General features: G+C 57.4%; 1 protein-coding gene across 9 annotated transcripts in view; it reads right to left on the bottom strand.

The window, feature by feature from the left end:
• Positions 1-13,316, bottom strand: part of DOT1L (DOT1 like histone lysine methyltransferase) — a 69,586-nt gene that overhangs the window by 43,984 nt on the left and 12,286 nt on the right. For all 9 annotated transcript variants that reach the window (XM_063800991.1, XM_054673491.2, XM_063800999.1 and 6 more), the window contains exons 2-3: positions 8,743-8,786; positions 3,579-3,653 (exon numbers count right to left, since the gene is read on the bottom strand). In XM_063800991.1, coding sequence (XP_063657061.1) covers positions 3,579-3,653; positions 8,743-8,786 — 119 coding nt within the window. The remainder of the gene's footprint in view (positions 1-3,578; positions 3,654-8,742; positions 8,787-13,316) is intronic.

The following is a 13,316-nucleotide window of genomic DNA, read 5'->3' as shown; positions in this document are numbered from 1 at the left end:
CGCAAAGCCGAGGTCCACGTGTGCTGGAGGCGTGAGGAGAGAAAGAGGGCTCGAGGGGGACTGAGGCCAGCCCCCCAAGTGGGAACCCCTGGGGCCGGCCTTAGAGGGTCTTCCTTGCCCTGGCTGGGGACAGCCACCATCGCCAGAGGCAGGTGAATGGCTGGGGTCCCAGGGACCACCAGGTCTCTGCCTGGGCAGGTGCAGGAGGAGTGAGCACTGCAGAAAGGAAGATGCCTCACCCCCACCCACACTGCTCTGTGAGCGTGTCCTTCCAAAGCTCCAACTCATTCACACGTCAGCAGTGTGTCACGTCAGCAGTGTGTCATGTCAGCAGTGTGTCACGTCAGCAGTGTGTCATGTCAGCAGTGTGTCACGTCAGCAGTGTGTCATGTCAGACACGGCACAGCAGGGTCCACAGTGAGACTCAGTCCCCCCCGCAGCAACTCTGCCCTCCTTGCCCTGGCCGCAAGGCAAACCCTCATTACCTAAGTGCCCACAACCCAACAGCATCGGGGCAGAGCCCACCAGGCAGCAGGGGGCACCTGTGCTCCAGGGAGCGCCCACTGTCTGTGGGGCACGTGAGCCACAAGAAACACGGGCCACGCGGCCCAGCCAGGCCTGGGCTCAGAGGGGCTTCCGGGGTGGGGGCAAGCCTGCTACGGGGTCTGCCCGGCCTAGTCTGTCCAGTCTCCACCTGGGATAACTTGCTCATCTTCCAAGTCTGTTGGACCCACTGGCAAAATGTGGACAACAGCGTCTGTCCCTCCACCTCAGAAGGTGTCCAGAGCAGAGCAAGAGACAGGAGGAGGAGGCGTACCTGTCCAGTGAACACTGTCACACACAATGGCTCTCACCGGGGACCCCAGGAATGTGGCGAGGCAAGCAAGAGATGGAGGCAGGGACCCTGCTCGGCACCCTGCAGTGCCCAGGACGGCCCCTCCCAGAGAACAATCCGACTTCCACATCCCCAGCGCCGAGGGGGCCTGCACCTGTGCGGCTGGGGACTCTTTCCTCCGCCTCCTTCCTCCGCCACCTCCACGTGCACGCAAGCAGTTTCCTCCCAATGGCAACCCCAAGAGCCTGGCAGATGCTCCGAGACGTGGCTAAACAATCACACCCCTGCTCCCACCCCAGCCCCAGCCCCATGCTCTTCCTGCCCTGCCCTGGCCACCCTGAAATCACCTGGGCACTGCATGTGCCGAGGTTCACACTTCCCCTTCCTCATAGGAAAACCAGTGCTCCACAGGCCAAGTTCATGTTTTCCTTAACCAGCAGCTGCATAGGATAAAGCAAGAGAACTTAAGAGGAGCAAACACCAAGAACAAGAGCCTGCCGACAGCCCCGGGAGCACGGCCACACAGGACCTGGATCCTCCGGAGGACGAAGGACACAGGGGTGGAAGGAGCCCAGGTAGTGCAGAGGGCCAGCAGGCACCATGCGGGCCGGGGTCCATGAGCAGCATCTGGCCAGGGCCGGACGAACCCACAGAGCCGGCCTGCTGCCGCCCGCCTTCCCCGCAGCTCCAGAGGAGCAGCCCTGGCCCTTCCTGTGTTTTCACTTCCCTTTTTTTTTTTTTTTTTTTTCTGAGATGGAGTCTCGCTCTGTCACCCAGGCTGGAGTGCAGTGGCGCGATCTCGGCTCACTGCAAGCTCCGCCTCCCGGGTTCACGCCATTCTCCTGCCTCAGCCTCCCGAGTAGCTGGGACTACAGGCACCCGCCACCACGCCCAGCTAATTTTTTGTATTTTTAGTAGAGACGGGGGTTTCACTGTGCTAGCCAGGATGGTCTCGATCTCCTGACCTCGTGATCCACCCGCCTCGGCCTCCCAAAGTGCTGGGATTACAGGCGTGAGCCACGGTGCCCAGCTCCTGTGTTTCCACTTCTACACGCCGCCTTCAACCCTGACAACCAGACCTTCCCAAAATCACCTCTGCACGCTCCTGGGAAGAGACTCTTCCCTGGCAGGCTGTGCAAATGCAGGTGCTCAGAGGAGCTGGGGCTGTCCTTGGTCTGAAGCCCTAATGGCTCGGTCCCTCAGGTGGCCCTGCCAGCTCCAACGAAGACCCCCGGCCAGCCTGTCCCTGATGTCCTTCCAGCCTTGGCTAAGCCCATCCCACGCGAAGAGGAAGGACGCCACACACCCACGTGGAGGGGCGCCGTGAGCACAGCGTCTGACACGCTCGCTGCTCAGAGCCAAGGCAGAAGCTGGCCACACACAAGTGAGGTGCCATAACCGCCCCAGGTTAATGTGAAAGGGCTCAGCCCGACAACACCCACCCATCCGAGGGGACTCTAGTTCCTAACAAAGCTCCTGATCCCTGGGAACTTCTAGGTGACAGGAGCGTCTTCTGTTGCAAGGAGGCGACTTGTGGGGGGCTCCTGGGTGAGGCAAAGCCCAAGCTGCGGTAAGAAGCTTAGAAAGAGGGGACTGGAGATGGAGGCAATCATCAAGCAAGTCTCCGAGACGCCTCCGTGAAAACCCGAAAGCACAGGGTGCAGAGCTTTGGGGTTAGTGCACCCCAACTCCACGGAGACAGAGCTCTGTGCAGGGCCCTGCAGGCCCCTCCCTGTGGACCCTGCCATGCGGCTGTTGATCTGCACGCTGCATCACACCCTTCATACTAAACCAGGGAAGGGCCCAGCACACCATCACGCCCAATGAGGGGGGTGGCGAGAGGCCCCGACGTGCGAGGCAGGTGGCGTGAAATCCACAGCAGCAGGTCGGCACGCAGGACCCTGCCGGCAACGCGCTTGTCTGCCTGTGGGACACCAGGGTGCTGACCAGGGAATGGGCAGGGCTCGAGGGAGGGGCACAGGATCTCAAGGTTTACTGAGGCTGAGACCGCTGACCCCAGACAAGAGTCCCTCCCACACGCCAGTAAGGCTGGAGAGCCAGGTAAAGTGCAGCCGCGTGGCCCTCTAGGCTTGACTCTCTGTGGAGAGGGGCTCACCTAAGCTCACGACAGCACAGCCCTTGATGGAGGACTACTCTGTTGATTTCAGACTCTCAAGAGCTGAAAAAGGCATGAGCCTGGAATGTCTTCCTTCTCAAAGAAAAACAAAACACTTCCAAGCAAGCATTCCAGAGACAGCCCTGCCCCTCTCCACCCACAAGACCCTCCTCCGAGACCCAGGAGCTGCCAGGGCGAAATTGCTAACGCAGCCACAGGGCTGGAGACAGAGGGACTAACCAAACCCAGCTGAGATCTAAACAGAGCTGCCAAGGAGCCTAAGGCCGCCCAGGCCCTCCCAGCAGCCTCAGGCAGGAACGCGGACTTCTGGCCGTCAGCCGCCCGCTATAAAAAGAGCGATCACTAGCGCGGGCTGACTCCACACATGCCAATCCCACTTTCCACAACCGGAGTTTCCAATTCTGTCCGGCCTCTGACAGCCTTTGCCAAGAGTTGATAAACATTTCCTACCAAAATAACTTTACGGTGGCCACGGCCAACTCTAAAAGGAAATTTCAGATCAGCTTGCACCATCTAAGAAGAGCTAATTATAGGATGCGTCCTCCTGTCCTCCCCAAGAGCCGAGTCTGTCCTTGGAGTGGAGCGGCGGGACAGGACTCTGCTTACCTTTTGGTGTCATAGTCAATTAAAACGTAATTCTCCATAGCGAGCTTGAGATCCGGGATTTCTTCACAGACCCATCTGAAACACAGCAGCAGAAACGATCAGGAAGGGTTTGGTTTTTTTTGTTTTGTTTTGTGTTTTGTTTTTGTTTTTGTTTTGAGACGGAGTCTCACTCTGTTGCCCAGGCTGGAGTGCAGGGTCGTGATCTTGGCTGACTGCAAGCTCCGCCTCCTGGGTTCAAGCGATTCTCCTGCCTCAGCCTCCCAAGTAACTGGGATTACAGGTGCCCACCACCACGCCTGGCTAATTTTTGTATTTTTAGTAGAGACCGGGTTAGGCCATTTTGGCAAGGCTGGTCTCAAACTCCTGACCTGAAGTGATCCGCCCACTTCAGCCTCCCACAGTGCTGGCATGACAGGTGTAAACAATCTTGAGTATTACCCCGCATGTTCTTAAACACTGCATCCTCTCCAACAGAAAACAAACATCCTTACCCCTCCACTCAAAGTGGAGAGAGAAGGGAGGCGTGACTTCAAAACGAAGGCTACGATGTTTACCATGAAGCTGTTACTGAATCACACAGGTATTACGTGGCTTCGAGGCCACACACCAGTGGCTCTGGGGACCTAAGTGAACTTATCTGCTACAGGGCTGGTCTAGCGACCCACTGGCCACATCAGAGCTCGAAAAGCAACTGACTGACTAGAAACTAAAGCCAACTGGTGCCGGGTGCGGTGGCTCACACCTGTAATCCCAGCACTCTGGGAGGCCGAGGTGGGCAGATCACGAGGTCAGGAGTTGGAGACCAGCCTGACCAACATGGAGAAACCCCGTCTCTACTAAAAATACAAAATACAAAAACACACTGGTGAATTCCATCAAACACTGACAAGACAAACACTAAACCTACAGAAACTTTCTCAGAGTTTTATGCAGCCAGCGTCATCTTGACACCAAAACCATAGAGACGCAAAGGGCTGGAAAGAAAGGACAAGAAAGGCAACAGCTGACCAACATCCCTGACCAACACACCCCACTATCCCTTAAAAACGTGAGGAAACCGCAGCGGCACCTCACAACCACACACAGCACCTCCTGGGGAGGAAAAGCTGCTTCACTCTAAAATTAGTCACTGCAATTCACCGAAGGAACCAGGACGGAGATCTGAGCAGCCCCGTGTGGGCGAGTACGGAAAGCCCACAGGACGGCATTCGGTGCCATCAGGACGGTACCCTCCAAGAGGCCAGAAATGGAAGGACACGCCTTCCGCTTGAAAAGGGCATGGGACCAGTCACTGAGCCGCTGTGACAGCAGCAGGCCCACCTTCCGCAGCCACCTGGCCTGCGGCTCTGCAGGAGGGGTCAGGGAGGGATGGGGGTTCGGCCTCTGCTCCCCAGTCCTCTTGACCTGCTAAGTCCAGCGGGCAGCTTCCCAGAACTCCGAGAGTAGCTTCATTGCCCCCTACCCCACGCCAAGTCCCCAGACTCCCCAACCAGCTGGCCAGGACCTGACCTCAGGTCCGGGTGCCCTCCAAGACCCTTCCACACTGAAAGACACAGCATCCTGTCAGAAGGGCTGTGGCATCCGCCCTCTGTGATTATTGGTGCCTCTCGTCACCCGTCCCCAGCATGGTCAACGCCTGCACACCTGGCCAACACCGGCAGGGGACCTCACAATGCAGATCATCAAAAGCCCCAGGCACCGAGCGAGGCCCCGAGAGCAACCCAAGCAAGGCCATCTGCAGTCACTTCTCATCACATTGTCCAGGAGGTTCCGGCCAGCGCAACTCGGCAAGAAAAACACTCAAAGCAGCAAGGAGCCTGAAAGGAGCGGCCGCACGGTCTTCACTCAGTCCCGTGGTTCTGCGCCACAGAGCGTGCTGAGGAATACGCGCGGACACCGCCAGAGCTCAGCAGGGGCACGGCCGATAGGCAAAAGGGAGCAGTCTTTATACATACTAGCAGCAAAGGATTGTCAAAATGCCACATAAAAAAGCACCGAAGGCCGGGTGTGGTGGCTCATGCCTATAATCCCAGTGCTTTGGGAGGCCGAGGCAGGCGGATCACCAGGTCAGGAGTTCGAGACCAGCCTGACCAACACGGTGAAACCCTGTCTCTACTAAAAACACAAAAATTTGCTGGGCATGGTGACGGGCGCCTCTAATACCAGCTACTCGGGAGGCTGAGGAAGAAGAATCACTTGAACCTGGGAGACGGAGGTTGCAGGGAGCCGAGGATGCGCCACCACACTCCAGCCCGGGCAACAGAGTGAGACTCCGCCTTAAAAAAAAAAAAGCACTGAAGCAGGAATACCTGGGAGTGACACTGTTTAAACGCCCCTTTCCCCAAGCTGAACTGCAGGCTCAAACCAATTTCTAGAAAAAGCCCAGCTGGCTTTTCTGGAGAAATGGAAAGGCTGATTCTCAACGGACATCCAAACGAGGAGAGCCTAGGACAGCCTAATCATCTTTAAACAACAGCCCTCCCCACACTTCGGGAGGCCGAGGCGGGTGGATCACTTGAGGCCAGGAGTTTGAGACCAGCCTGGCCAAGGTGGCAAAACCTCGTCTCTACTAAAAATACAAAAATTAGCTGGGCGTGGTTGCAGGCACCTGTAATCCCTGCTACTCGGGAGGCTGAGGCAGGAGAATTGCTTGAACCCGGGAGGTGGAAGTTGCAGTGAGCTGAGATGGCACCACTGCACCCCAGCCTGAGCAGCAGAGCCAGACGCTGACTCAAAAAAACAACAACACTGTGGGAGGACGTGCTTGGGACACTGGCCGTATGGGGACTGAATGGTGTTTGCTGTGTAAGAACGTCGTCAGTGTTTCTGGAGGAAGTGAGACAGAAAAGGTCTGTGCAGCCTCACACCGTGAGAACCCTGGCCACGTGCTGGGGATGCACAGGAGAAAGCAGCCTCTCCAGGGGGTGGGGGTTCGAGTTTCGAGGCCTCTGCCTACGTCGCGGATGCCCAGGTGTTGGTGCACGCCCCTGTGCCTGGACCCCTGCTCCCTACAACGCTTAAGCTCCAGACTCCAGATGCACTCCCCAGAAAACACACAAGGTTCAAACAAGACAGTCAGCTCCGAGCCCTGCAGAAGGCGAGCATGCAGCCAGAGAGGCACCCTCAGCGCCACTGCCTGAGATCCGGGGGCCTGGGGTCTCCTCTGACCCCAGAAGCCTGTGCAGGCCCCTTCCCATGGGGAGCAGGTGCAGCTCCCCTGCTGCTGAGCACCTCCAGACACACTAGCAAGAGCCTGGTCAGAGAGGGGCTTCCACCCCTGCTGCACCAAGATCCTAACCCAGAGAGACCACGTCTGGGCAGCACTGGCAGAACCTGCACAGTCACAGCCCCGGGAAGCCACAGCCCTGGAGCACTCTTTCTTGTTTGGGTTTTGTTTCTTGAGACAGGGTCTCACTCTGTTGCCTGGCTGGAGGGCGGTGGCACAATCACAGCGCCACTGGTCTCAAGTGATCCTCCCACCTCAGCCCCGCAAGTAGCTGGGACCACAGGTGTGCACCACCATGCCCAGCTAATTTTTTACTTTTTTGTAGACTTGGGGTCTCATTATGTTGCCCGGCCAATCTCCAGCTCCTGGATTCAAGTGATCAACCCTCCCAGCCTCTCAAAGCACTGGGATTCCAGGTGTGAGCCACCATGCCCAGCTGAGCATTATTTATTTATTTATTTATTTTTGAGATGGAGTCTCACTCTTATCACCCAGGCTGCAGTGCAGTGGCACCATCTTGGGTCACTGCAACCTCCGCCCCCTGGGTTCAAGCTATTCTCCTGCCTCAGCCTCCAAAGTAGCTGGGACTATAGGCACCTGCCACCTCACCCGGCTAATTTTTGTGTTTTTTTTTTAGTAGAGACAGGGTTTCCCCAAGGTGCCCAGGCCAGTCTCGAACTCCTGGCCTCAAGCGATCTCCCTGCCTCGGCCTTCCAAAGCGCTGGGATTATAGGCATGAGCCACCGTGCACAGCTTGAGCATTCTTAAAAAGACTGCCCGGCCCTCTGTGAGGAGCACCCACAGAGGCCCACGCCAGCAGAGTCTTGGCCCCCGGCTGCAACAAGAGAAACCCAGGCAGAGAGAGGCGGCTGGCCGCCAGAAGCATGCTGCAGCTGGGCTGGGCTGGGGCTGGTGCTGGGGCTGGGGCTGGGGCTGGGCGGGGGCTGGGCTGGGGTCCAGCTGCCTGATCCAGAGCCCTCCCTCCAACCACAACACCAGGCTTCTTTTACAAAGAACAGAGGGGCCCCTACTCCACTGCCTGGTCCACGGATCATGACATTAAAAAAAAGCAGATCCCACATTCTAAGCACGGACCCTGGGTCAGGCCCACCCTGGCCGACCTACACAAACGATTTCACTTAATCCTCAAACAACCTGGCCAGGGAGGTGCCGCTGGGCCCCAACACTGAACTACAGGGCCTCAGGAGCCAGGGGCCTGGCACAGAGCCACCCGGCCAAGAGGAGCTCGGCATGGCCCTTATGGCAGCTGCAGGCCTGGGCAGATGCTGGGCATGGGCACGGGCGGTGTCCTCACAGCCCAGTATGCTAAGGAACAGACCAGCAAGACGCCAGGGCCACATGGACACATGTGACCTCCGTGCAGGTGCCACACAATGAGGGTTCTGACCCTGAGCACCTGAGACACGCAGAATGCCGGCCACCATGGGCAGCTTCCCAGTGGGCAGCAGAGAGGCACCCAGAGGGCCTCCCTGCACTGTTGCTGCAGATCCTGGAGCCCAGGCTGGAGCTTACGAGGACAGGATGGCCTCCGCCTCCTGCCCATCCAAGTCACCCCCAGAATGCTCCTCTCTGCACCCATGGGGCACAGACACAGGAGGCCGTCGAGGGCGCATGAGGGTGAAGGTCGGCCCAAAACCCACAGCAGGGAGACTGACAAGGAGACAGAGGAAGGCAGGGCAACGCCCCTGGAGGACCCACTGGACACCCCAGCAGCTCAAGACTTCTGCACCCACTGGCCAGGAATGGAGCTGGGAGAAGCAGCTCTACCCGTCCCTGAGTCACCCCTGATCCGCTTCACAACACCTCCAGGAGTCCACCCCTGCAGGAGCCATCCCCACAGCAGCATCTGCAGGGCACGGGTGTCCACGGAAGTGGCCCAGGGCTGTGAAGACAGCACGCTGCAGGCCGTGCACTCACCGGATGGTCTCGATGATTTCATGAGCAGCATCGTGATGTTTATCCTGAAACAGAGAGAGAGAGGTTTGAGGTGCAGAGCCATCCTCCACCCCGTGAGCCCGTCGCTCTCTTCCCGGACAAGCGACGCCGTCAACTTCCCATCTCTTCATTTCCCAACTGGTGCAGCTCCCAAGCCCACCACCCAGCGGGCACCACCAGAGACACTCCCAGACCCTGGACCACGAAGGGAACACAGACCTTGCCGGGGACCTATTCTGGCACGCTGTGTCCTACTACAGGCAGCGAGCAGGCAGAGGCCTGGGGTGGAGTCTATGGCCCCCGGTCCTGCTCCTGTCCCACCCTAAAGCAAACGGCCGCCCCAAGCTCCGCTCCACATGTCTCCCCATTTTTTCCCTGGAGGTCAGTTGATCCCTCAACACACCCCAAGCCCCTCAGACCACGCTCCGCAGGCCCACCGGGAATTCTCCCGACGCTGCTCCAGCCAGGGAGCTCCAGCCTGGCTGGGAGTCCTGCGTCGGCAAAGGCCTGGTATGTGACCGCAGGTGATAGAGCCTCCACGGGGCCTGTTTCCCCAACTGTACCATGGGAAAAAACCACTGGGCTAGCCCACGTGGGCGGCCTCGCCATAGCCCAGAACCTGCCACAACTAAAACCAAGGTCCTCGGCCTAACACAGATCCCTCCCCGTCCAGCACCCTGCCCTTCGCTCCCTCTACAAGGCCAATGTCAAAGGCAGGTTCACACCCAGCAGGGCCACCCAAGCCTCTCCGACTCCACACCCATCACCGAGAATCAGAGACCAAGTGCACGCCACCAGGACACGTGCACTTTCGTCGCGTCTGCGTGCTACTGTGCTGATATAAACCCACAACAGGCTGGGTGCAGGGAGCGAATCACTTGAGCCAGGAGTTCGAGGCCAGCCTGGGAAACAGCGAGAGCCCATGTCTTTTTTCTGTTTGTTTGTTTGTTTGTTTGTCGCCCAGGCTGGAGTGAAGTGGTGCAATCTCGGCTCACTGCAACCTCCACCTCCCAGGTTCAAGGGATTCTCCTGTCTCAGCCTCCCGAGTAGCTGGGATTACTGGCATGAGCCACCACGCCTGGCTAACTTTGTATTTTTGGTAGAGACAGGGTTTCTCCATGTTGATCAGGCTGGTCTCGAAATCCTGACCTCAGGTGATCCGCCCACCTCAGCCTCCCAAAGTATTGGGATTACAGGCCTGAGCCACCGTGCCCAGCCAGCCCATGTCTTTTTTATAAAAATGAACAATTTTTTTTTTAAATCCCCATTAGGTAAACGCCAAAGCATTAAGAGTTGCAGACGCGATCCCCTGGATGCTGCAGTCCACAGGGCGCGTCAGAGGCCGCCCAGGCAGCCGTGCAGCCTCAGCGAGCCTCTCCCAGGGCAGCCGTGCAGCCTCAGCGAGCCTCTCCCAGGGCAGAGAAAAAGCAACCAGCAGGGCACCTGTGGACACCACCTGACGAAACACAAGGCCAGCGTCATCACAGTGAGACACGCAGCCGCCACGGGCCTCCCATGGCCCAGCGGGACGTAACCCCATCTGTGGGGCTCCTGCCAGGATGCAGAACCTCAGCATAACCCTGAGAGAAGCAGCCAAGCCTGACTGAGGGGTGCCACACAGAGACCCCAGCTGGCTCTCCTCCAAAGGCCAGACCATAGGAGACCCCCCCCCAGCTTTCCTTATGCACTAAGGGATCAGCCTAGATAGGGGAGACAGGAGACACAAGGGCTCATGGCAGTGATGGGATGGGACGTATATGCCACTGAGGCCACAGCTCCGCCCACCTCCGGGTTCGGATCAGGGTACTGTGATGAAATAAAGCCACATAGAAAGTCTGTGCAGTGCTTTGCAACTTTCTTCTAAGTCTAAAACCACTTTAGGGGTTGGCGTGGTGGCTCACGCCTGGAATCCCAGCGCTTTGGGAAGCTGAGGCAGGTGGATCACGAGGTCAGGAGATCGAGACCATCCTGGCTAACAAGGTGAAACCCCATCTCTACTAAAAATAGAAAAAATTAGCTGGGCGTGGCCGGGCGCGGTAGCTCACGCCTATAATCCCAGCACTCTGGGAGGCCAGCTGAGGCGGGTGGATCACAAGGTCAGGAGATCAAGACCATCCTGGCTAACACAATGAAACCCCATCTCTACTAAAAAATACAAAAAGTTAGCCAGGCGTAGTGGCGGGTGCCTGTAGTCCAGCTACTCGGGAGGCAGAGGCAGAATGGCGTGAACCCGGGAAGCGGAGCTTGCAGTGAGCCGAGATCGCGCCACTGCACTCCAGCCTGGGCAAAAGAGCAAGACTCCGTCTCAAAAAAAAAAAAAATTTCAAAGTGAAGTGTGTTTTGGAGATTTTTTTTTTTTTTTTTTTTTCTGGTAGAGACGAGGTTTCACCATGTTGGCCAGGCTGGTCTCAAACTCCTGGCCTCAAGTGAGCTGTCTGCCTTGGCCTCCCAAAGACATGGTGAAACGCCATCTCTACAAAAAAATACCAAAAAAAAAAAAATGGCCAGGCATGGTGGTTCACACCTGTAATCCCAGCACTTTGGGAGGCCGAGGCGGGTGGATCACTCGAGGTCAGGAGTTCAAGACCAGCCTGGCTAACACAGTGAAACCCCATCTCTATGAAAAATACAAAAAAAAAAAATTAGCTGGGCATGGTGGTGCGTGCCTGTAATCCCAGCTACTCAGGAGGCTGAGCCAGGAGATTCGCTTGAACTCAGGAGGCAGAGGTTGCAGTGAGCTGAGACTGCACCACTGCACTCCAGCCTGGGATACAGAGTGAGAATCCATCTCAAAAAAAAAAAAAAAAAAAAATTGCTAGGTGTGGTGGCACACACCTGTAATCCAAGATACTCAGTGGCTGAGGCAGGAGAATCTCTTGAACCCTGGAAGCAGAGCTTGCAGTGAGCCAAGGTCGCACTACTGCACTCCAATCTGGGCAGCAGAGTGAGATTCCAGCTCAAAAAAAAAAAAAAAGAAAAAGAAATAGGAGGAGGCAAGAGCTGGGGCTGGGCAGAGCGGAGAGCAGGGCTGGCGAGGGTGGCGAGGGAGCAGGCAGAACTTGCAGGCCCCGGACAAAGTGAAAATAGGGTCGCTTGCTCAAAGGTGGCTAAAGAACTTCAACACGAGCTGGGCGCAGATCATGAGGTCAGGAATTCGAGGCCAGCCTGGCCAATGTGGCGAATACTAATAACACAAATATTAGCTCTATCACTAGTAATACAAAAATTATTACCACTAATAATGTAAAAATTGTTAGTAGTACTAATAATACAAAAATTAGCTGGGTGTGGTGGCGGGTGCCTGTAATTCCAGCTACTAGGGAGGCTGAGAGAGGAGACTTGCTTGAACCCGGGAGGCAGAGGTTGCAGTGAGCCGAGATCGCGGCATTGCACTCCAGCCTGGGCGACAAGAGCAAAATTTTTTCTCCCCAAAAAAAAAAAAAAAATTGTTCCTGCGTGATTTGACTGCGTGTGTGGGGCGAGTGCGGCACACCTGGTCGTTTCCTGTATGTTCTGTGCTCTGCGCAGCTCCTTCCCGCCAGCCACGTCGGGTGCCCACAGCCGAGTGGCTAGTGGCTGCCGTCAGGACGGTGCCGCTCCACAGAGCTCCCCCTCACGGGGGAGTCTTCTTCCTGCGGACCCCCACAGAGTGCTGCGGGATGTTGCAGGGTGCAGCCGGAAGCACTGGGTTCTACGCATCTGAAGCGAGACCCAGAGGGCCAGCCTGCTCTCTGGACAGGGGCTGGGGGCGGGAGGAAGGGGTGCTGGGCCTGCTCCCTCATATCGGGGTCCTGCTTCTGTGAGACCCCTTTCCTCCTGCTCACTGTCAGGGCCCACGGCAGGGTTCCCCTCTCCCTCCTCAAGCTGGAATTCCAGCCTGCTGTGGTCCCAGAAGTTCCTGTCTGTCCATAGCGTCTTCCCCAGTGATCATCTGACAGAGGGCCCTGCCTCGCCTGGTTTCGGAGTTTTCTTGTCACAGGGAGTCGCTGTCTCAAAGTGGTGGCCGCGGGAGCTGCATGTCTGGCTGGCAGTGTTTGCGGCTGTGGTTTGAGTGTCCTGAGGCTGCGCAGGTTGGAGGGGGCTGTCGGCCCAAGTCCCCCTTCCTAGGATTCAGCCAAGTGCTTCTCACAGGCGCAGGCCTTACTGGAACAGAGGACGTTCCTGGGAGCCAGATGACTCACGGGTGTGAGGGCTGGAAACGCTCTGATTGACAGCGTGTCACCTGCCCTTGCCTGCTCTCCTTGGCAGCGTGACATTATTTTGGGGGCCACGTAAGTGTACTTCTAAAAATGAGTGCCCCGCAGAAGCAGTAGCAGGGTGAACTCGCTCTGCAACTCCCACGAGCCGTGCCCTCTGCCCCACACCTGTTTCGTCCTTGTGCCTCATTCCCTGTCATTCACAGCTAGGGAGACAGTGTCCCCACCAGGCAGTGCACCCCGAGTTACTGCCCCCGTCCCCTCTTGCTCGCGCTGCCTCCTGTCCAGAGGTGCCTTGTGGTGTGGGATGCTGTGTGGACCGAGGACTGGGGGACAGGGCTTTGTGCAGACTTCACCAGG

Source organism: Pan troglodytes, chromosome 20, assembly GCF_028858775.2.
Source record: "Pan troglodytes isolate AG18354 chromosome 20, NHGRI_mPanTro3-v2.0_pri, whole genome shotgun sequence".
NCBI lineage: Eukaryota > Metazoa > Chordata > Mammalia > Primates > Hominidae > Pan > Pan troglodytes.
This window is presented reverse-complemented; position numbering and strand designations above follow the sequence as displayed.